Source organism: Mirounga leonina, unplaced genomic scaffold, assembly GCF_011800145.1.
Source record: "Mirounga leonina isolate KUSES-001 unplaced genomic scaffold, KU_Mleo_1.0 Mir_115, whole genome shotgun sequence".
NCBI lineage: Eukaryota > Metazoa > Chordata > Mammalia > Carnivora > Phocidae > Mirounga > Mirounga leonina.
In genome coordinates, this window is record NW_023270268.1 from 20,771,046 (window position 1) to 20,796,065 (window position 25,020).

A 25,020-nucleotide genomic window follows, 5' to 3' on the forward strand; every position below is an offset into this window, starting at 1 on the left:
TGGTTTTTTTTCACAGAGAGGAAATAGGGGGTTTAGCTTTTTTTCAAGATTGCACAGCACGCTGCTATTCAGCCCACTAGTTCCAATATGTATTAAATCTACCAATAGAGACAGGATTGTGCAAGGAAAAACCACTGATTATTTTAATATCACAATGTAGAAATATTTGTTACCATGGCTTATAAAAACCTGTACTGAAAATAGATCAACTGCTTCCTTGCATAGGCTATAGTTCTTTTGTTATCTTCAGTTCTTAATTTTATAGATTTTTGTGGAAATTTTTAAGTTTCAATAGTCCAGTGGTTAAGTTGGATCCCAAAGTGATGAGTCCCTAGGAAACAACTTATTTTATGGGTTTATTTTCCATGCTGAGCATTTAAGTATCAATCAGCACTGCTTCCAGGGATTTCTTTCTAACATCCTTTTCTATGTAAGATAAGGACTGCAATTCATTAGACTATTGGAGGAGCCAGAGACTTTGCTAAGCTTTGCTTTTCTTGATTGTTCATCTCGAATTTAATGCGAGTTTGTGTGCGCTTGTGCGTGGGTGTGTCTATATCATACTAGTGACCAGACTTGAATTATGACACAATCTTGGTTATCTTTCAGGCTAAATTGTCTCTCCTCTTTAGGGGTCAAAGATCATTTCAGGCTCAGAGTCCTTTCTACTACCTACTATGGGAAGCAGCAAATGTGATCTTGTGAAACTGAGGGGTGACTTTTATCACGTTATTTTTCTTCACATTTCTCTATCAACCTAGCTCAGAAAATACTTGAGAAATAAAAAGAACTCTTTACCAACTACTAGGTTTCTGTGATCTGATCATTTCTTAAGTGAAAACCTCTATTGCCCTAGCAATGGTCCCTTGAATGTTTTCTTTCTCTTAGGCATAAACATCACAAACAACAAACCCTCAAGCCCACAGCAAAGAGAATGCAGACACAGGGCACCATTCCTTTTCCCACTGCTTTTTTAACTTGGGGTGGTAGGCTAAATTTTGGCGAAGATGATGACATTCACGGGAGGGGCGGGATAAAAGTGTATCTATAATTACACGTTAATGGCAGAACTCGCCTTAACCACTTCCCCTCCCGCACCGTGGTGAATTTCCCCTGTGTGCGCCCATGTGGATCCGGAGACCCCTCTCTCTTTAAGAGAGCCTCCCGCGCCCCTCACTCCGCCCCCTCCCAGGTCTCTGGGCTCGTCAAAGCTTTCCAAGAGCCATGGTTGGTCCAGGCAGGCAATCGGAGCACCTCATGGAGCCGCTGCTAACCGGGGGTGGGGTGGGGTGGGGTGGGGGGGTCTGTTTGTAGTACTCTCAGTCCTGATGTCACAGGCGCGGCAAGGACATCGCAAGGAGGAGTCGGATTACAGTAAGGATGGGCAGTGCAGCAGGCAGCCGGAGCGCACGCTCCAGCCGCCGGGGACCGTAGCCCGGGAAAGGCAGCCTGCAAGGCGCTCATCCCGCGGAGGACGCCGGCTCGGCGCTCGCTGCTCTCCACGCCGGGGACATTTCCACCGAATGTAGCATGAAACGGCTCTGCTCTGCGCGTCAGCCTTGGGTGCGAGCTGATGCCGAAGACGCCGCGGTGGGGTTCCAGCTGTCTGATTAATGAGAAACATAATGTATTTTGGTGAGTGTTAGCTCTGATGATGTAATTCTGGGGGTGTCCAGCTCTTCGTCAGGGCAGCCCAGCCCTTTAAAAAAAAAGCTTTAAGCCTCGAGAATATATTACATTAAACCTACCTCCAGTTGGCAAGTGGAGGACCAAGCTGGTGCAGCCGTCAGAGCTTCCTTTGTGCTACAATTGGGGCTGTTTATTAGTCGTGGATGAGTTTAAGTTGGAGAAGAAAGGAAACTGGTGGGGGTGGATAAACTTTGCCTTGATTTGTCTGCGTGAAGTTGGCTTTTTTAGCTAGGTGAGGAAGGAGAAATGGTGCGGCGTGGGAAGTCATGGGCTAACTCAATGGAACGTAAAACTAAGTTCCTGTACTATTGATGCTGTGAGAGCTTAGTCGGTATCAATGTTTCATTAGGCATTTTGGTTTTTCCCTAATTCTGAGCCAAAAAGGGAAAACATTCTTTGGTGTGCTGTGGTTGAGCAGCTGAGGACGCTCCTCCATTCCATCCCATTTTCCTTCTAGCTACAACAGCCTAGCACAAAATGCATATTATCTTAAACCTTTAGAGGTCTGGAAGCTGTTAAATATTTGTGCAGTTTAGTTGTGTGCCACGCTGGAAAGCTCCCTTAAGATTTTCAGCTGAGCTCCCTGCATTTCCAGAAAACATGCTGAGGCTTAGATGTGGGCTATCACTGGAGCACTCTAAGCGGGCCGGGAGCTGTATGTTCGCACTGTAACGCAGCAACTTACTGCTGGGAGAGAAGGCACAACCCCTTCACTAAATGAGAAGAAGCCAAGGATTGGGACTGAATAACCTCCCCTCCTCCCTGAAGTTATGCTTTCCTTCTGTAAGTTCCACCCCGCGTCATCATCCGAGGGCATCTATCTGATATTAAAAGGTTTGTGAGAACAGCTGGAGAGGGGCCAGGGAAGATTCCAAGATGCAAATGCTCTGGGTGATTTCTTGGTTTGCTTTAAATCTGAGATCGAGAGTGATTTTTCAGATTAAAGAGGTGCTTAGGTAAACTTGTGCTGGGGGAGTATTAGTTTCTTGGGCATTTATCTATGTGTACGGTTTGCTTTGTTTTGTTTTCTTGAGACTTTGAAACATTTGTGAAAGTATGGAAGGGACACAAGTTGGGAAAGCTGAATGCCTTTAGTTGTCTTGACAGCAGTTTTGATTTCCCTATAATGTGTGTCAGCTTAGAAAAGAAGTCTTAAAAATAATTAAAATTGATTTGGAAGAAACAATCCTCATTTCATAGCCAAATTTAAGCCGAATCCAGAGTTAAACAGCACCTCTTTCCAGGGGTAGTGATGGAGGTGGTAAGCTTGTTTATTGGCAGGTGATAAAACACCAAGTGTTTCTCGTGAATATATTTTTGGTAAATGGGAAATCTTGTAAAAGAATATATCTTTTGGACAAAATAAAATTTCGGCATCTGTAATGATATTGAGGGATAAGAAGTAGGAAGTATAATTTTAGCTTAAGTTTGTAGCCTCTTGCAACAATTCCTTATGTGGTTGTGGTGAGGAAGGAGGGTTGGCCAGAGTAGTGGCATAGTCTAAAAGTAATGGTCAGTGGCCATCCGTGCTGTCCTGGATTATCATGTGGCTGTTGGAGAAACGTTCACTGGGCTAGCTCATGTTAACTGTAGGCTAGTCCAGCTGTCTTGTAAAGCAGGGTGATTCACAGGGCAATTAGTTTCACTGTGTAATGCAAGTTTTTAATAGTACGAATTGAAATGTGATGTCCTACTTCGGATGAAACTATACTCTTTTAAAGGCAAAGCTAAAGTTACCCTCTGTGTCATGAACAGGGTTCAGTCTTACCATAATTCCAGCATGAGATACGTTTTTCTATTCTTGGAGGAAATCGTGGGTATTCAGGAATGCCGTTTATTTCAGGTTATGCTATGCAGCCCCTCGCTCAAGCTGTTAGACATTCAGAACTCTGAGAGCCCACCTGTCTCTAATAAAATGCATGGTATAAGAGGTAGGGCAAGAAGAATGGAGCAAAACAACCCAGGCATTTTCAAGATTTATTAGCATCCTAATGTTTGCAAATCTCTAAGACTACGTGTGTGTATGTGTGTGCGTGTGTGTGTGTGTATTTGTGTGTTTGCTGGTATTTCCAAAATTGTAGCTATTTCAGGTAATTTTTGAAAACAACACTTGCACTTTATAGTTTAGTTGCCCATTACTTCCTTCTTCATTTTCGAACTGAGTCTGGGAGAACATGGACAAAGAGAAAGTGGGGCTGCATTCCTGGGCTCTTCTGGTGATTCGTGGGCATGGAGTTGAGGCGGCAGAAGACTTTTATTTGCATCTCCAGCAGGGAGTGATGAGGAGCATGGTGATGCTGTAGCACCAGGTAAACTGATACGTAAGCAGGATATTTATTTCCCTTGTAAATAATCTAATTTGTCAGCGTTGCTCAATACCCCCCTTCGAATATAACTGAAGAATCATTGCCTGGACAGGCAGGCTCAGCCTACCTGCTTTTCTGTGTGTCTCTTTCACCTTAGGGACTGGACAACTGGACCCCATCCTTGCTCAGTTGGAGTCAGTTCCGTGTGTGTGCAAGTAATATTTCCAGTTTTCTTTTTTTTTTCTTTCTTTCTTTTTTTCTTTTTTTTAAAGATTTTATTTATTTTTTTGACAGAGAGAGACATAGCGAGAGCAGGAACACAAGCAGGGGGAGTGGGAGAGCGAGAAGCAGGCTTCAGCCGAGCAGGGAGCCCGATGTGGGACTCGATCCCAGGACCCTGGGATCATGACCTGAGCCGAAGGCAGACGCTTAACGACTGAGCCACCCAGGCGCCCAATATTTCCAGTTTTCAAGAATAGCTCACATTTTGAGTGTGCTGTCTCAGACTTACAAGACTAATGGACCCTTTTAATGACTTAAGCCTCACTCTTATCTCCTATTGAAATTTTAGTGCAGTGTTTTCAATAATTGTTCATTTGCTCTTACTGTACAGTGATTTAAGAGTTTGCTGTTCAGTCACCGTGGATACTTTTGTTACTTATGCTATCGATCTTGCATTCATTACTTGGAGTTAAAAATAAGGTTCACAGAAGAGAAAGAAGCAAGGAAAATCCCCGTCAGCAACCTGATTGGGATTTACAGTAAAAGCAAGGAAAAAGAATAAATACGTATGAAATTCCCTCCCCACCCCCATAAATATTTTACATAGTTAAAAATTACATGTGCCAAGGATGAATAGCCATTAATAATTTATCCAGAAATAAAAGCAAGGCAGCTGGGAGGCTTCTCCTCAGATTAAGGAAGAGAGGCTGTGGGTGGTTGTCAGTACAACAGACCTGAGCTGCTGGGTTACAGTTTGGTTAAGAGGAGTACGCTGGTATGAAGGGCATGTTCTTTGCTTGAGTGCATCCCGGCTATTTGTCAGAGCCTGGCAGAAGGTTGTAACCATGTACTGTCTCCAGCTCTATGCGCCGTATGTCTGAATCATCTCCCACTTTCCATCTGGCCCACCACATTTCTCCACTGCTGGAGTGGTGAGTTGTTGCCAGTGGTCATATCAACCTCACAAATTGTCCACGGTTGGCCAGGGAGGTGCCATGTCTCAATCCTTTGCCATCCAGAGAGAAAACGGGAGGCCGATTGCACTGAGGAAATTCTGTGGGGCTGAAATTAAAGATGTTTTCAGGCCTGAGTCCACCAGCTGGAGACTCTGGGGAGCTTACAGCCAATCAGAGGCTGGGGCTTGCTCCATGAGCATAACCTGGAAAAAGGAAATAAACAAATGAGCAGAACTGAGAGACAAATATTAGAGCCCACTCTCAATGCTACTATTAACAGTGTATTAAATAAACCCCGAGAAAGGGGCGAACACAATCTAGAAAGTGTGAAAGGGCCATTCAAGTTCAGCTTAGTGTTCCTTATGGATCAGCTGTGTTCCTTAAAATGCCTGAGAAAAATAGAAAAAATACTTAGCAGGGTGCCAGTCCCAACGAGAAATACATAATTGAGGAAACTTGTGATACAACAGCTAGAAAAAATCTGGTAGGAAAATTCTAGCCCAGAAACCTATTCCCCAGCCTATAATAGATACGTTTGTACATTGTCATAAGAAGGACTTTTGTTTTTCCCCTGGGATGTTGAGAACATTCTCACGTCAGCATTTACCCTTTTGCTTGTGGCTGAACCATCAAGTTTCACCTCTAAAGCAGTCTGTTAGGAAAACAGGTAAGCGGCAAGGTTCCAGGGAAGGAAATGAGTGGAAAACAGCGGGCGGCAGAGAAAAACCTTCCTCTTTTTTTGTGTTTTCAGTGGAAACATTTAACTCGTCCTAATTAGTTTGTACTGAGTGATCTGTTATGGGGAATTAGGTCCACTAGAGTCTCTCTAAATGCTCTGGAGGTGTTTCTATCTTCCTAAGGCTGACAGGAGGAGAAAATAACTCGGGAAGGCACTTGTTCGTGCAGATTCTCCTTTTAAAGCTTGAAGTCATTACCATTATGTTTTATTACAAATGAATCTAAATGACATGCAGTAAATTACTACATAACAGGGATGGAGAATGTGACAGGTGAATCCTGTCAGAAGGGATCACATGCGGGAACAGCAATCGAAGAGAACTTGGGAAACCATGAAGATTTTTCTCAAGGCAAGCTCTCTTTTAAATTCATGTGAAGCTCTTATTTTAAGGAAACGAATTCCAGATTTAATCAATATGCCAGTAGCGTGGAATCCTTATTACACTCTTAAATTTTGAGCAAAAAAAAATATTTTTAAGGACCTTATTAGTTGCTGTAATTATATGGAAATGAGATGGTTTTATTTAAGGGATACGTTCCAAAATTCATGAGATAATGACGATTTGCAAAGTTACCATTTTGTGGGTGGCATAATTGTTCCAAAAAACAAATGAAAAATTTAAATTAGTGGTTTCTGACTTCCATTCCCGAAGACTTGGTCACAGCTGCTTTTGTCTGAAACCTTCCCTGATAAGGCCAGATGTGTTGTTGGGGTGTGTGTGTGTGTGTGTGTGTGTGCGCCTCATACTAGATCATCAAATAGTGCCTTTTTATGTAACTATCTGAATTTCATTCCTCATTCACATCTTTTATGTATTCCTAAGTCTTTTCACATCATTTAAAAGGTAAATCATTAAGTATTGGTTTAACAAGATGGATATTAAACTATTTTTTTTTAGCACTGTTGGCTTCAAGTTTAACAACCATTATATACATTAGAGGTTTTAAAGATCAAGTCCTAAGGATAATTTTCAAGCGTCTTTCTGCTTAAGAAAGTGATGCTTGTACAAGCGGAAACCTATCTCTACTTTGACCTTGAGAAAGAGATGTTTCCATTTGTATTACACTATGAAAAGCATGTCAAAAAACAACAAAGGTCATAGCTGCTGCCCTCCCTCTCTGACTCTCTTTAAAGAAGCCATTACATATCATTTCCCACAAAGATTAGTTTTGCAACAGAATTTCACACATGATTGGTGGCATTAAGAGAAAATACAGCCTAAGAGGTGGCTAGAAATACCAAAGCTTAAAGTGGTTGAGATCATGCTTGGACCAAATTGCTAGGGTTGAAAATAGGAAGACGCTTTGCTCTGTCACAGCGTTAAAATCATTATGAAGCCCCTGGAAGTCGGGCTTCATTGCATGTGAGCTTCAGGTTTACACAGCTTTTATTTATTTATTTTTTATCTTTTAAAGATTATTTATTTATTTATTTATTTATTTATTTATTTATTTATTTATTTATTTATTTATTAGAGGGTGAGCAGGAGAGAAACAGCATGAGAGAGGAGAGGGTCAGAGGGGGAAGCAGGCTCCCCGCTGAGCCGGGAGCCCGATCTGGGACTCGATCCCAGGACCCTGGGATCATGACCTGAGCTGAAGGCAGTCACTTAACCAACTGAGCCACCCAGGTGCCCTACACAGCTTTTAAAATGTAAGGTATTCCCAGGAAACCCTCTTGACTCCAAAACCTGAAGTACACGTGAACCTCCACTGAGCACTGGATGGGATGCACTGAACCCCTTCTCCTTATCAATCTTTTCCATCTTCTCTTTTTCCCTACCCTTGCAGTATCCCATTTCCGTAAGTAAGGAGGAAAGAGAGAAGTCACCTGGCCAAGGTCAGGAGGGAGACCTCAGTGGCAGGATTGGTGCTCTGAGCAAATGCTGTCTGCCCCAAAGCATCATTGTACCTGGTGGGAGATGAGAGCTGTGGGGTGGGGATGCGGTGCGTGGGCTGAGAGTTCTTTTACAGAATGAATGCTGTTGAACCTGTATCCTCAGCACCCCGGTTAGCTCAGTGCCAGGTGCATAGGCACTTCCAAATAGGTGTTAATGGTGCACCACTGAATGGGTTGGAGAATTAGGGAGGACGGCTGTCCACTTCCTCAGCAGAGCCTTTAAGGCTGATGTCCCTAGTGAAAACTGGTATATGTGTGTTGACAAGAGAAATGCTCCTCTTTGTTCCTGTGAAAACATTTGAGCTGCCTTTTTTTTTTAATCTTTAAAGGTAAGGACTAGTCCTTAGAAATTAGATCTTAAAATACATGTGAGGAATTCTACAGCCTTTTTTCTGTTTCCATTTACGTCTTTCTTCATAGGACTCTGCAGTGTAAAGAGGAACAGATCTATAGAATATTAAGACCAATGTACAAAAATGTCTGAAAGACACCTAAAATCAGCATATAAGGCAGTAGAATTGCACTTTTTATCCATTCACTTGATCACAGCTTCAGCTCTCTGCTTTACTTGGCTTCAGTGAGTTTGCCCCAGATGTTGACTGCTCTTGCCACGAGGCTGGGGGAGGTACGAAAGCCCGCTCTGTGCAGGTAGCCACAAATGCCCAGGAAGGCCACCAGTTTTGAAGACTGTCGTTCCTGAAAGCTGAAGAAAATGGAGATAATTTTGACTACTACCATTTGCACGACTTTTGTGAAGTTGCTCTTCACACTTACCTTTTTCATATTCATGCGTTTTGCTGATGAAGGAAAGTGCTTCTGGCAGATTGCTCTGAGGATAGAAACGCCATAATGAATGTAAACGCACTTTGATAAACACGGTCCCTTATACTTGTATGGCAACTGGTATTTTTCGAAATGCATCACCATTATGCTTTTTTTAATCCTTCAAATGACCCATTGCAGGAGGTAGATAAAATACAATTATTTCTATTTTGAGATGAGGAATTTGAGCGTCCGATGACTGAAACAACATTCTTAAGGTCACACAGCTAGTAAACCTTAAGTTCTCTTTACACTTGAAAGAAAAGTACAGGGGGATATATATATATATATATATATTTGGAAGATTATTTGTAACAATAATGCTAGAAAAAGTATTCCAGCTGATAGCTAAAGAAATGAATACAGATGATTGGGAAATAAGATATGTTTGTGTTTTGACTGGGTGGAATCAATTAATAACAGAGGTCTGAACATAATTCTTACTTTTATTTATTCGGCCTTGTTTTTTATGTCAAATAATTAATAATAAAAAAACCACAAGTAGAATATTAGATTAGAATACTAATTGGCCTCAGGCAGGACCCGGCTTTCTCCACTGCCTCTGGTTTTCCAAGGCAGTGTTAGATATCAAGGCTTGTATTAATTATAGGCTATCTATTCCTGCTGTGTCACTATTTAACTCAAAGCTTATAAAAAGAAAAAAAATCCAGGTCATTTGTGCTACAAACTCTTCGATATTTACAATGACACCCATCTCCAGTATTTGTTCAAGATGGAGTCGGCCTTGTCTTTATTCCGTGACTGATAAAAGAAGGAAAAATGGCCTACGTTAGAATTTATCTGTTCCACTTACTGGCTCTATATCGTTAGGCAAGTCACCTCACATTTTTGATATCCAGATTTGTGTAAAAGGAGAATAATGATAATAGGTTTCCCACAGTTCTATTTTGAGGACTAAAATATCAAGGCATATGAAAGTGCCAAGACCCAGGAAGTACATGGTAAGCTGCCAGTAAAATTTGATTCTTCCTTACTTTTTCCCTCTATATCCAGCCTAATATACAAATGTATAAAAATTAAAAAAAATCAGAAAACAGGAACCATGCTAACTGATTCACAAAAGACTTAATGCAGATAATTTGTTAGATGGGTGGTAGAATTGCTGAGAAGCCACATGGGGGCTGACTGAGGCAACCCAGAGATTAGCAATAGCAAGAAACTGGTAGTTGTAAGATGGAAAGACTAGACGTGGGCCTGAAGGCCAGGGCCCAAGGAATCATGGCAGACCTAAGACATTAAAGGATGGAAGGATTCAGCCTTTGGCATGGAGAGAAACAGAGAAATCCCCACCCTGGCTTCTCCCTTTTGCCCACGCTCCAATGCACTGCCTTTGCCTCTCATTGGTAGAATGGAGCCAGAGGCCAACTGACAAGGCAGCCTGGGCAGGGCATCCTGCAGGTGTCAGCACCTGGGTGGTCCAGGGGACCATCAGGAAATAGACCTCAGGGCAAACTGGCTGAGGACCTAGAGGGAGATCTTCCACCTGATATGAGTAGTGCTTTAAATGAGACAGTGTCTCTGCAAAAACATCTCAGTTATCAGCAAGAGGTTTGCTTGGGGGAAGATACAAGTTAAAGGGAAAGGACTATCATTGAAGAGCTTTCAGCAGCCCCTCGCCAATCTTCTGGGTTCACGTACCTACTTTGTCACTTTCTGGTACTGTGACGTTGGATAAATTGGTGAATCCGTCTCTGTGTCAACTTTTTCATTTGTACAGGGGGTTAAAGAGTGTTTCAATGAGTTGCTGAATGCAAGCTTCACAATATGCAAAGCACCATGTGAATGGGCCTTATTATGAGGATGTAAAAAACCCAGTGAATTAGAAAGAGAAGAGGGAGCTTGAAAAAAAATAACAACTTGGAAATATATGTTCAGTTATGCAATTTAGCATTCCAGCAGGGATTTCTGAGTGTACTGAGAAAGGAAACATTTGGGTACATCCTCACATAGCCCCTTGCATGATGGGATCAGATGTACCTGCGAGGCCATATCGAATCTGTTCTTTGTGATTTTAACAAAGGGAAATTGCAAGAGCAAAGGCAGGGGAGAGAAAGTGAGCTGGGCAGGAAACCCTCTGTAAAGATTCTGTGCCCCATATTCCTTCCTGTCCAAGACTCTAACGGGAATAGACACGTTGAAAGCTGAGGGAGTTTATTAATAGTTGCTTGGGAAGGGAAGGGAGATTTGATATCGATTTTACCTATCCTTCCATGTGTTGCTGGACTTTTAAAGACTGATTTCTTTGGCTGACTGGCCCTGCTATTAAGAAAAAAAAAATTAAGGCAAAACATTCTGCTCTTCCTGTATGGAGTTATTAGCATCTCTCTCAAAGCCTTCTTGTAAAGCCCTGCGACAGTTCATAACTTCTGGTGCCCTTGTTTAGAAGCAATGCCCCAGTAACTGCTCGGGAGAATTGCCCTTGCAGGGCACGATGTGGAAGGCACATGATTACCACCAGGTGTTTCAACAAGCTGCTCGGAGGGATGGTGGGATATACCTTCGAGGGCTATGGGGATCCTTAAGGGACATATCCTAAGGTTATCAGCTAAAAGGTGCTTTAGAGGGCAGCTTATTTAAAAAAAAAAAGGGGGGGGGCTTTTTTTTCCTTAAAAAATAGTTTAAGATCTTAAACACTAACCTTCTGGTTTACTTCTTTTTTAGCACAGCGGCTTGGTTTTCCCTAACTTTAAAATGCATAGTAAGTTAATAAGAAAGTTATAGTGAAAAGCCCAAGCATGGACTTTATGGACCTCTTGGTTCCCTGAGAGTATTTCCCAACTCCTGTTTGTGGAGAGCAGGCCTGGTGCTGACAGGTGAGGCGGCACCACTGACAGAGAAGGGGGCTTAACAGCCTGAGTGCCCGCTTTGCACCAGGTGCTGGCATGAGTTAACTCACTGCACCTCACCCGCATCCTTAAAAGCAGATCAGTGGATCTAAATCCCGGCTGCACAAAAGAATCCCCGGGGGAACTCTGAATAGATGCTATGGTCAAGGCCCCACTGCAATCCAGTGAAATCTCCTTTTCTGGGGGTGGAGGCCAGGCATCTGCATTTTCTTTTCAAATGCCTCCCTTGATTCTGAAGGACAGCCAGAATTGAAAACCTCAGAGATAGGTAATTTTAACCACTTTACAGAGTTCATCCTGCACCCTAGGAGTTCCCAACTTGCCCCAGGTCACCCAGGCAGCCCGGTCAGGAATCCAGCAGAAGAAGTCCCCCTGAACCCAAAGTCTGTGTTCTTTCTCCCTCAATACACTGACTCCCCTTAGGGAAATCAGCCCATGGCATAAAGCAGAAAGTCCTGGCCTAATGACAACCTTCTTGTGCTGCCCCCTTGCTTCTGGAGCAGAAGTCCCAAAGAGATGAGCCCCCTCCTTTCTATTTGGGGTTCTTTATAGAGCTGGCACCCAAACGAGGTTCATGCTATGCCATTTGATTCAGAATCACAGTGGTATGGTTCTAGAAAAGATTTTGGAACCATACTTCTCAAAATTTAATGTTCATACAGATCACCTGAGGATCATAGTAAACTGCAGCTCTTGATTTAGTAGGTGTGGGTGCGGCCTGGGAGTCCTCCTACCTAATAAGTCCCCAGGTGCTCTTGGTGCTGCTAGTCCCGTGGACCACACTCTAAATACTAAGGCATTAGAGACCATTTATCTAAGCTACAGCTTTCTGCAGATACAGGGATTCAGGTCTAAGACTCTAACCTAAACCTCCTTATTTCCATCAGGTGACCAAGCATCCTACTTTGCCTGGGTCCCAGGATGTGGGCTTTCAGTGCTAACACTGAGAAAGTCTCAAGCCGACAGTGGTGAATCGGTCACCCTGGTTCCAATAGATCAAAGCTTGAATTCTAGGTTCAACATTCAAGACAGTTCTCCATGGAGAACTTGGGCAAGTAACTTGATCCCTTCGAGCCTCAGTTTCCCTGTCTGGGAAGCAGGAATGATAAATGATACTGCCTAGAATAAATGTAGGTATTAAATTAGGTGGTGCATATAAAGCACTAGTTCATTCTCACTACATGCTGACTGTGCCTCTTGCCCCAAATTCATGGACGTGAGCCAGCACCCCCCTTCATTACTGAAAAGAAGAAATACCCCAAAGGTCAAGTGTTAGTACTCACAGATCGTCTGTGTTACACCATCTCTGTGCAGAGAGGGCAACTTGTAAATCCTCTCCTGCCCTGAGATATGATGGCAAGGCATTCGTGGTTCAGTGTCTAGTTTGCCTACCCTAAATAGCAATAGGAATGCTTTTTGTTTGCTGTTTAGGGAAAGAAAGGCCTGGCTAAGCCTTGGCCACATTGGGACATTCTGCACTGGCCCCTGGTGTTCTTGTCGACCTTGTTTATCCATTAGTGTTTCTCTGAGCTCTATAACAACTTATGAGGGCAGCTGCAGCTAATGACTGTTCCTTCCATCTCCTGACCTGTCATTGTGTTAACAATCGATATCCTTAAAACAACACACGCACGCGCACGCGTGCACACACACACGCACACAAACAGATAAGGCAGCACCTACACCGCAGCTTCTACTAAAAATGCCCACGGAGAGGAAAAAACAAAAAGACTTTTAACTCATACGCTTCTTAGCACAGAGCCCGGCACAGAGACACTGGATTCATAAGAGTTGAGTGCAATGCCAAACTGTGGACATCACTCTTTCATGAAAGTGAATTTCTAATAGAGACCTGACGTTCCACTTCCTGTGTTCAGTTGGCTGGTGTTGAGTGACTGAGGCTGGCTTTGCCAGTCCTTACCTAGGAAGGCCAATTCACTCACCTCCTGTCAAATGCCATCAGCTTATCAGAGCATTTAGTCTGACAAATATGTGACTCTTAGGGGTGAAGCAAGGTGCACTTGGGTTTTTCTATTATGACTAGTAAGTAGGACTGCTACAGGCAGCAAATTATTCCGCGGTAGGGGTTACTGGGCCCGAACTGCTGCCAACTAGCATTTTAGACAAGAAAACAAATGAACAACAAAGCAGAAGCTATTCTTGCTTTCCTCGAGCATGATGTGCAATTGCAGGAAGGGCCCAGCACAATCTTACTTTCCCTTATATCCATTTTAAAGGCAAAATCGGGAGATTTTGTCTCTGGTCCCATCCCTGCTTACTGTAGCCAGAGCCTAATGCCATTCTAAAAGGGCATTAAACGTACAGAATCAAAGTCTGTGTTTCATAGACAAGGCCAAGTGGTTAGTAAATGCATGTATCTGGCTAGGACCAACACTCAAACTAAAAATTAAGCCCCATATCTTTATCTGGTGGTGTGAATTTGGGTGAATTGTCCTGGGCCTCAGCTGCCAAATCAGCAAACTGAATGATGACAAGTCACCCTACCTCACCAGGCAGCACTGTACCTACTAAAAATAGTTCAGGTTTTTTAAATGCTTAGTCCCTGCCATCACTGTTCTAAGTATATCCCCTCAACTCTTCCTCATAACATCCCTGTGATGGAGGAATGATCAGTATGCCGATTTCACAGAGGGGGAAATGGAGTTACTGAGAGGTTTAGTAATGAGAGTACAGGAAGTGGCTGAGCTGAGACCTACCTAAGATGCCTGGCTCCCCAAACAGGCTCCTCCTCCGCCATCCTGTTCCCTGTGACCTTGAGTAAATCTCAGCCTCTGAAAACCAGAGCCCAGGAGCATATTCTCAGTACTCAGATCGAGCAGCAGGTTTTTGAAGCAGGCAAACCAACTACCAAGCAAGCCAACATAAAAGCAAAACTCCTCTTAGTTTGCCTGCCAACAGCCACCTGGTGGTGGGGCTGAGGCCCAGATCAAGGGACGGTTCCAGTTCCCTTCCGGAAAGACTGTCCGAGGGCAGGAGACAGGAAATCTTGTTCATAGAACACGTTGCACCAATCCCAGTAATGCTTCCAAATCCTGTCCTCACAGGGACTGACTGGCTTCTGTGAGCCAGGAGCTGGGCTATGGGCTTCCCCTGTGTGTGTGTATACCCCTCACAGGGACCTCGCTTTCCTTTCGCACTGACTTCTTCCTGGGCACATCTTGCAATGTGCCATACATGAGGTGATCTTTTCTTATCGGATAATCATCTGAACTTGTTTTAGGTCCATGCAGCACCAGGGAAGTGAAAGGGACAATGAACTCTCTATATACACTTAAGAGAAGATTTGCTATTTTTTTTTTGAAAAAGTAAGACATGCACAATTTTTAAAATCAAATATCATAAAAGGGTAAATAGTGAAAATGAAATCTTCTTTCACTCTCGTGCACTTTCTTGTTTTTGAGAGACTACATTCTATGGAAGGCAGGAAAAGGAGGGTAGGAGAAATAGTTGAAGATGGTCAAGAGGTGCAAACTTCTAGTTATAAGATAAGTAAGTCCTGGGGATGTAATGTGCAGCATGGTGACCATAGTTAATACTGTACTGTATATTTGAGAGTTGCTAAGAGTGTAGATCTTGGAAGTTCTCATCAAAAGAAAAGAATATTGAAACCCTGTGGGGTGATGTTAACTTATTGTGGTCATTTCTCAATATATACATATATTAGATTATTATGTTGCATACCTTAAACTTATATAATGTTATATATCAATTACATCTCAATAAAGCTGGAAAAAAATAAATTCAATGGAAGGGTATATGTATATACCCACCCTCTTGTTTTTACATGGAATGGAAACATGCCATGAACCCTGTTTTGCATATTGCTTTATTTAGCACAGTTGATGTTTCTCGTTCTCTTTATTTTATAGCTACATAGTATTCTAATGCAGGAACATATCGTGATTTATTTTACTGGCCCTTTTATAAGGGAAATAACTTCTTTCCATTCTTTTACTGACAAAAGCAATGAATATCGTTGTGCATACATAATTCTTTGTGTGCATGAACACACATAACTATAGGGTAAATTCTTAAAAGTGGAATTTATGGGGCAAAGCTTATTAATTTCTCATGGGTATTGCCAAAGTGCCCCATGGAAATTTTTTCCTGATTGATTTCTACATATATTCCTATCATTAAAGAGTAGAAAACTCCTTTCAAAGTGGTAAACTGTTTATGTGAACATTGCCTTGCAGACTTCTCAAATGTGGGTTCTCAGACTGAAACAAAATGACATGGCTTTCTGCTTTTTTTGTCCGTGCTCCTCCCTCCCCAATCTATTTCTCCATTTCACTTCCATTGTACTAATTCCATATGGATACTAGTTTCAATTTCCAAAAAAGGAATGGTGCCATAAAAGGAAAGATGCCCTATGCTCTAAGAATGAGGATGTATACAACAGGGGGTTTGCACACTGTAAAGAAAATTGTCCCTCCGCTTCAAAGCTAGAAGGTTGGTCCTTGAGAGATCTCTGCATCAGTTAGATCTTAAGCCAAATATATTTGGAAGTTTCATTTTCTTTGAAGTCAGTGAGTGTTAAAAGGTAAAGACACATTTGCATAATTTTGTATTTCAGGTTTTTTTTCTTCTATTCCTAACTCCGTGTTCTTCTTTGACTTTTGCAGAATCTCTGTTTGAACATATTAAGCTTAGAAATATCTGGAATGTCTATAGCATGTTTCTATGGTAAAAATGCCACACTTATTAAAAACATGGGGTGCCTGGGTGGTTAAGCATCTGCCTTCAGCTCAGGTCGTGATCCTGGGGTCATGGCATTGAGCCCTGCATCAGTCAGGTTCCCTGCTCAGAGGAGAGTCTGCTTTTCTCTCTCCCTCTGCCCCTCCCCCCAACTCGTGCTCTCTCACATGAATAAATAAATTTTAAAAATCTTAAAAAAAAAACACAAAAGCTCCAAAAAACAAAAACAAACAAAAAACAAACCAAAAAACCACAAAGACTCCAAACAACGATGAGTTTATTTATTTATTTATTGAGTTCTTTAGTTCTTTACAAACTTTACAAACTTCAACGCACTCTCTAAAATAATGATTTTGTGTGTTTTAGCTGATATTGTTTAAATGAGCTAGATGTCATTCTCTCTGGTTTACAAAAGAGGAAAGGTGTGCTTAAAGGTTCAGTTTCTTGTCCCTAAAATAGGTTGAAAATGGCAGGCATAGGATTCAAACCCAAGACCATCTAACTGGACATCTGGTGTATCAAAATGTTGACACAACCCTTTGATATTTTCTGTTTAACGCACTACTCTGGCCACTTCTGTGGAATCATGCTAGAAGGGGACATTTATGTAAAGTGGAGGTTCTCATTTTTCAGGTTTTTTTTCTTCTATCCCTAAAAGGTCCATGCTATTGAAGAGTCCATGCTATTGAAGAGTAGCAATCCCCGCTAAGATATAGACAATACTAAGAGTTTTACCCTGCAGTAGGGGACCTGAGGAGGGAGGGGGACCAATCCTCTTTTCTCTCTTCTGTTGGAAGACAGAGGGGAGGGGAATTCTCATTGACACATTTTTTTTTTTTCCTTCACAACAAATCTAGGACATGGATGTTATTATTCTCATCTTCTCGGTGAGGAAACTGACATTCAGTTACTTCCCCAATGTTATAGAGACAGTGTGGGAGTCCAGAGTTGAATCCAGGCTCACATGCTTTCTATTCCTTCTCTCTGCCTCCTGGAGTCAAGGCTCCAGTCTGCCATTGTGTGTATTAAGTTTGAACGTGTGTGGATCCTTGCACTTCTTAGGGTCTAAATGAATTCAGAGATCCATCCCAGCCCTAAAATTCCTGGATCCTACAATAGCTTTGGGGATAAGAGGGTAGTACTCAATGGAGCAATAAATCACTGTAGCTCACACAAGTCCCAAACACCTGAGCAAGTATCCCTCATTCTATCCCTCACTGTCTGCAGACCACATCATTTATCTTTTGTGTGAACTGTCATAATCATCCCTAATGGGTTTCCTGACTTGATTCTTTTGTGCTTCCAACTCAGCCAACAATTTGCTATCCCAAGGTGTAGCTACAGATATGATAACCCCCAACACACACACACACACACACACACACACAACGCCTCCAGTGATTCTTATTCCCTGATACAGAGCTTCCAAACTGCTTATCCAGGCGGTCAGTACAGTCCAGGTTTTGGTGCCAATTTACCTTGCAGTTTCAAGGTAAAATCTCATCCTAAGTCCTGCTTCTTAACCCTTTTGAGACTCTGCCTCACATTGTCTTTCCTACCTGATACGTAGTTTGTTTTTGCCTCTGTATCTCTAAAATTCTACACATTCATTATCTTTTTCACTCTTACCCTTTTCTATTCTTTAAACATTTGATGTAAAAACATAATCTTATTAATTCTTCAAGAAGTTCCATGCAAGTGCACCTCCTTTAGGAAGACCATCTGATTCTTTACAAAAGGAGTAAGCACCATCTCTGAATTTCCATGTCTGGTATTGCCAGAACCTATCTGAACAATAGCCTGGAGTGCTTGAAAATTCTGTTTCCTGTTCCCCTCTCGAGATTTACTGAATCAGAATCTCCAGGGATAGAGCCCAAGAATCAGAATTGTCAAAAACTACCTCCAAATTTAATATCACAAGCTTGTCAGCTCTCCAGAAATAAACCTATAAAAGCAATGCAATTACACTTAAAATACTAACATGATTTAAATGTGAACTAGAAAAAAATTATATCACAATTTATCTGAAAGAAGAAACATAAGGAAACAACACTCCAGGAAATTATGAAGAAAGAGTGGTCTGACAGGGGAGACTTACCCTAAATTATATCATAAAATCATAATAATTAAATTATTCGGTCCTCAATAATAGGTAATAAAAAACAGATTAGAATATCTAGAAGTAAAACTTGATACTTATGTATATGGGGATTTAGGCTATGATAAAAATGACATTTCAATTCATTGTTGAAAATAGTAACTATTAAATAAATGGTTTGGGTACAACTGGATGAACATTTAGACAAATAAATAAAGTGGGTTCCTATTCCACTTCTTACACCAAAATAAATTATAGATTGAACAAAGGTTCAAACATAAAAACTGATGCCATAAATTTATAGAAGGAAGCCCGAATGAATAAATTTATGCTCTTGCAGTGGAAAAGGTTTTTGAAATCAGGACCCAAGCCCAAAACTATAAGCTGGAAAAATGATAGAAATCTAATTACACAAAATTAATAACTTGTGTTTGGGAAAAATTATTCAAAAACTAAGTTAATAAGTGACAAAATTAATTTAAATACAAATGTCAGGTAAATGGCTATTTTTTAAATTAACAAAGAGCCTGTATAAGAATCAATAAGAAAAGACAACCCAGAAGGAGACTATGAACAAACATTACAAGAAATATATATTGCCTGTGAAAATATAAAACTATATTCAATTTCACTCATAATTAACAAAATATACATGAAAATAAGGGATATATGTATAGTTCTTCACTTAGGAGATTGATAAATATTTAAAAGTTGGACAGGGGCGCCCGGGTGGCTCAGTCGTTAAGCGTCTGCCTTCGGCTCAGGTCATGATCCCAGGGTCCTGGGATCTAGTCCCACATCAGGCTCCCTGCTCAGAGGGGAGCCTGCTTCTCCCTCTCCCACTCCCCCTGCTTGTGTTCCCTCTCTCTTGCTGTGTCTCTCTCTGTCAAATAAATAAATAAAATCTTTAAAAAAATAAATAAATAAATAAAAGTTGGACAAATTTTTAAGAATTGGGTGTGTGAGAAACCAATCTTATACACAGTCATGTGTGTAAGGGAGTAAATTTTTCCAAACTCTGCACAAGGTGATGTGATAATATTTCTATATGCATATTTTTATAGCATGTACTCTCTGCCCTAGTAAGTTTTTTACTAGAAATCTGCTTTATATTCCCAAAAGGTCACTCACACATATGAGTAAGGATGTTAAATGCAATGTTGGTTTTTAAAGCACAAACTAGAAATAACACAAATGAACACCAGTAGGGGAGATATTAAATAAAATTATGATACAAAATGTTGAAATGTACAGCCATGAAAAAATGAGTACATTTATGTTGTGATATGGAAAAAATGTAGAATTTAATACCAGTAAAAGAAGGCTCAGAAGGGTAAAGAGAAATTCCAAAAGAAATCCCTTCGGGAGTAAAAATTTAGGAAGGTTCTTGAATAGCTATACTGATAAATCCATGTGCATTATCCAAGAGAAACATAAGAAATCATTAGTAGTTGTTAGATTTGGAGGGATTTATGCTTTTTAAGTCACTTTGAATAGAATGCTCCACTGGGCCAGGGGTTCATGTCTGTTTTATTTACTTCTTTACACCTTAGCATGAGGACAAGCCCTGCCAATCAGAGGTGCTCAGTAACTATGGAATATATGGAACTATGTTGAATAACTGGTTTGCTTTTTCTTGCCTCTCATCAAGGGTAATCTGTCATTGGAATATGAGCCACTTTTCTTGTTGCTGTTCTCTTGCTTATATTTCTCTGCATTAATAAGGTTAATAAATATATTAGTTAAGGATAAGAAATGTATTAGGATAAATATATGTAAAAGCTTCCCCGGTGCTTCCGATTCACAGCCAGACTTAGCACTGTTGGTACTTCATCTTATCCCCTTTGGGGAAGTATCTCTCAGATAGCAAGATAGATGTTTGTAGTCAGGAATGGTCCCTGGTTCCAGGTTGCAGGCCTTTGCAGGTAGAGTCCTCTCTTGCACAGTGCTGAGAAGTGATTTAGGTCCCATGTTCTGTGGTCAGCTTGTCTGTTTGTTTGTTTTTTTCTTAAAGATATATATATTTTTTTATTTGAGAGAGAGAGTGAGAGAGAGAGAGAGCACAAGAGGGGGCAGCGGGAGAGGGAGAAGCAGACTCCCTGCCGAGCAGGGAGCCCGATGCGGGACTCGATCCCAGGACTCCAGGATCATGACCTGAGCCGAAGGCAGTCGCTTAACCAACTGAGCCACCCAGGCGCCCAGCTTGCCTGGTTTTAAGCCCCACCTCTTGAGCCTATTAGCTGAGTGACGCTGGCCAGAACCCCTGGGGTCCCATCTTAGTTTCTTCATAGGGTCGCTCTTAAATTAGATGATGTGTGTAGTGTGCATCATACAATCTTGTTAGTATACAGAATGGCAGTTTGTCATCTAGCATGGAGTGATGCAGCCGGTGAATGATTACTGAATGGAAGGAGAACAGAGAAATGGAAGAAGCAGCTCAAGCATTCTGAAGGGCATCCCAAGGCAGGCTACGCCCGCATCTCAGTAGCTCAGGAGGGAGCTGAATGAAAATTCCTCCGGTGATTTACCCAAACTGGACATACAATCAATCCCCTTCTAGCTACAAGGAGATCTTAGTCTCCATTTCTTGTTCCTTAGCCTCGTCACCGATGGGTGTGCGGTTCCCTCCAGGTTTCGTGAGTGGTGTCATCTCGTGGGTTACTAAGGCATTTCCTCTGCATTGTCCTGGCTTTCTGGGCTGTTGCTGTCCTTTTAAACCTCCCTTGTTTTCATTTTGTGCCAGGATTTCCCACCCAGACATTTCAGGACTGCAATCTGAGAGATTACAGAAACCCAGCTTGGTAAGGCACTGGGGGAGCCCAAGAACTTATTTTTAAAGTACTTTGTGGGGAAAGAGAAGTTTCCTTCCCACTGGAGTTCCTCAGACTTGACAAGATTGCCAAAGTCCTTGAGTCACACTGTCTTCCACTGCGTGTGGAAATGACAATTTTATCTTCAAATACAGTGAAGTGGGAAGATAATCCATTTTTACTGTGGCTTATAAATGTTGCCTCTTAATTTTAAAATAGCTTGAATAAAGGTCTTTTAGCCAACAACTAACAAACTAATATTTAAACAAATATGCCTTAATGAGCAATTAGCTTTTAGGGTTTTCTTGCCTTTTAAATTCTTATTGTTTATAAATTTTTATACCTTAAGGCATAAGGCATACTTGAATGCTTATAACTTTGATTTTTGTCATCAGTGAGACCAGAATGGTAGAAGGCCTCTTGCTTACCCCTCCTGAATCATTAGCAGGAAAAGTGACTTGGCATGGAATGAAATAGGATTTCTATTTCCGCGCTCAGAACAGAGGTAGTGTGGAGCAGTAGTTAAGAACATAGGCAGCGAAGACATTCAGCCATTTTATTAGCCGAATCCTCCCCCACACACAGTTCAGCCAGGTCCCAGGCACTCTTCTAGACACCGTGAACCAGCAGACAAAATAAAGACCCCAGTAAAGCAACTGACCTATAGCACGTCCTCAGAAAGCTGAAGGATTTTTATGACTTGTTTTATTATTATTATACATTCAGATAGTCTAAACTTTTGTTCTAAAAAAGTAAGTAAAATAGTTTTTAACTGAATGTATTTTTTATTTTAAGTGGCTATATGCATTGTGGTGATGTCACTATGCAAAAAACTTTGTTTTTTTGTTTTTTTGTTTTTTTGTTTTTTTCTCCTGTAAACAGAGCTTGGGAAAGAAAATGCCACCGTACTGGCTGGGTGGGTATCTGATCTTTTCTTCCTTTCATCTTATATGATATTGGGGAAATCACCTAGGTCCTAACCTGAGCAGGCTTGATGTGAAGTGTCAAGAGCAGAAGGTAACACACAGCTGGGTAGGCAGCAGGGTGAGCCGGGACTGCAGGGGCCTGGGAAACTAGCTGGGGGGGGGGGGAGGGGGACAGCGGGTCAGAGACCCACTGTCCAAAAGGTGCAGCAAGCTCACAAGAGTCTGTTGAGTGGTGGAAGGGAAGACAAGAAAGTCTGGTGAATGGGGCCAACTACACTATAGCTTTGGAGGCAATTTGGGTTACTTGAAGGTTTTAGGACCTTTGTTCAGTGCCAGCAAGCTTTAAAGTTGGTTTGAAAGCTGGTGAAAAGGATCTGGTCTCCTCAGTATGGATGGAGGTTGGCGAGAGAATCTAGGTCATATCGGGGGACAGGAGATGGAGGGACTTTGAAGCATGAGGCACGGAATCCTAACGGGCCCCAGGAGGGGTGGGATGAGGGAAATCAAAGCTGCCTCTCAGAGGCCACAGTGGCCTCCAGGCTTCCCCTGACTTAGCTCGGAACAAGACAGAATTCTAAACTACTCAAGGAGGAGGGGCCCAGGAGCCTGAGAATTCAGGCTCCGGTCTGTCAGGTAACCCTGGGCCAGCTTCATGGGTGCCATTGCATCTTCTGCCACAGAGAAACTTAAAAGGAAAGGCGAAGCAAATAGATAGGGTCTAAGCACCAGATGGTTGAAAGCATTGTTTTTCAAGGATAAAGGGGAGAGGGAGGGAGAGAGTGGAAGAGGGCTATGTATGCATATCATACAAAATATCTATTGTACGCACACTGGTATCTAAGGAGAAGTTTTTATACAGAGTTGCTAGCTGATTTGCACAGCCACAGGGGAGTGAACTGCTATTGTATAGCTTGTCTGTTAGAAACAGGGAGTTTGCTGGGGGCGGCCATTGACTTAGATTACTAGTCCCCTTTGGGGACCAGGTGCCACCCCTCTGCTCTGCTATTTGTTTGCAAATATCTCTGGAAGATGGGACACTTCTTACAGCTCAGACATAAAATGCCAGGCTGGGCTCCAGATTCCATGCTGATCTTTATAAAATCCAGTTGAGAGGCTTTGTGTATTTATAAACTCATCTTTTCCATAAAGTGTAACATTTCACTTGCATAACTTAAAATAGTCTGAATTAATATTACTATCATTGCTAAGGGATTTAAGGATCAAAAGTATTTTAAAATAAATTAGGTACTCTCCAAAATAGGATTTTCTTGTGCTCGTTTTCATTATAAAACCTCAAAGAAACTCAAGGCACAAGAAAATTATTTCTTTACATTTAAAGATGGGCATTTTCCTGTTTTTGTGAAGTCTTTTTTAGGATATGCCAACTTTTGGTACTCTCCTCTCTGGATTATTTCTTTTTATAACCATGGGAAGGATGTTTCAGACTAATGGGAGACAGAGCCTGTCCAAAGGATTTTAGTTGCTCTTTCTTCCTACAGGATGAATTGTCCAAACATGTTCAGATCTTACCCAGTCTGCTTCAACTCTCTGCCTAAAGGTGGAAATCTTAAATTTTTAACTGGTTCTAGGTCTTGGAACAGGCAGAATGAGTGCCAACACCAGCTGGGGTCTCGTAGGGGACTTCTAAACCACCATTTAGCAATGGATAAGAGGTGTGTGTGCCCCTTTCCAAGAATATAGACCCCAGGTTGTATTTATATTTAAATTCTACTCATCAGAAAAAAAATTCTATTATAACTTCCTCATACAATAAGAGATATGTTTAAAAAAAAACAAAAGGAATTCTAAGCAAAGCATGTCATTCATCAGATGGGCATGTGCTAAATATGCCTCCTCAATTGTGAAGCTCGTCTTAGAGGAAAAAGGTACCAAAAATCGCATGGCTGTTGTCAGGGACTTTTTTTTTTTTTTTTTGTCACCATTTGGAACTCTTCCTGAGAATCTCCTCTTTCCTCTTTACCCCAAAATAGAAAGTCTTCAAGTTAAATATCATGGGACTCATGAGGTAAACATATTGTTAACATATCTATCAGAGATATGTGCTAAAATTATAGCTGTACAGAATAAAAGTGGTGATTTCTCAGGTCAGTGCTCTCAAAGTGGAGCTCATAGCAGAGTCACCCAGAGGGCTTGTTAAACACAGGTTTCTGGGCCCCACCTCCAGAGCTTCCGATTCGGTAGGTGAGGTAGGACCTGCGAATTTGAGTTTCTGAGTCTCCAGGTGACGCCGATGCTCCAGGTCCAGGGAACACACTAAGAATCACTATTCTAAGCTAGTGGTTCTTAATCGTGGCTACACATTTGAATCACAGGGGGAAGTTTTTAAAAATCCCAATGCCCAGGCCACACCCCTGACCAGTTTAAATTAGATTCTCTATCGGTGATAACTGGGCGTCAGTATTTTTTTCAAGATCCCAGATGATCCCAATGTGCAGCCAACCACTGCACATCTAGGTCCATCCTTTCTTTTAAATGAAGAAATGCAGGCTAAGAGAAGTGATACCAATCCGGGTCATACAGCTAGTTATGAGAGAAAGTTCTCTTGATGTCTGGCCCAGGGCACTTTTCCTACATGACACTTCTTTACCAGTATGATTGGATTTAAAATTTAGCAACAAGTGCATAATGTGACCTCTGCATAAGAGTCTCCTGAGATCTTGTTAACATGTGAAGTCTGCCTCAGCAGGCCTAGGGTGCAGTCTGAGAGTCTACATTTCTAACAAGTCCCCAGGTTTGGTCCATACAGCTGGTTACAGACTGCACTTTGAGGTTGAAATGGGCTTTATCAGTATTTCAAATGGAAATATAATAAAAACCATGACTCCAAATAAGAGGTAATAACTACTACAAGGAAAATTGGCATATCTTAAGCAACTGTATTGGACCAATTTGTAGCCTTTTAAAATAATTTTCCTTCATTCAGTTCTAAGTTAAATTTTTAAATAT

The 25,020-nt window shown here is 41.6% G+C and overlaps 1 protein-coding gene across 2 annotated transcripts in view; it reads left to right on the forward strand.

The window, feature by feature from the left end:
• The window catches only part of ZNF385D (zinc finger protein 385D), a 932,012-nt gene that overhangs the window by 622,461 nt on the left and 284,531 nt on the right, over positions 1-25,020 (forward strand). The window contains exon 1 of one of the 2 annotated variants that reach the window (XM_034993852.1): positions 1,280-1,635. The exons of the other annotated variant lie outside the window; for it this stretch is intronic. Coding sequence (XP_034849743.1) covers positions 1,614-1,635 — 22 coding nt within the window. The 5' untranslated portion in view covers positions 1,280-1,613. Of the gene's footprint in view, positions 1-1,279; positions 1,636-25,020 lie in introns of those variants that run through there. 2 annotated transcript variants of the gene reach the window in all.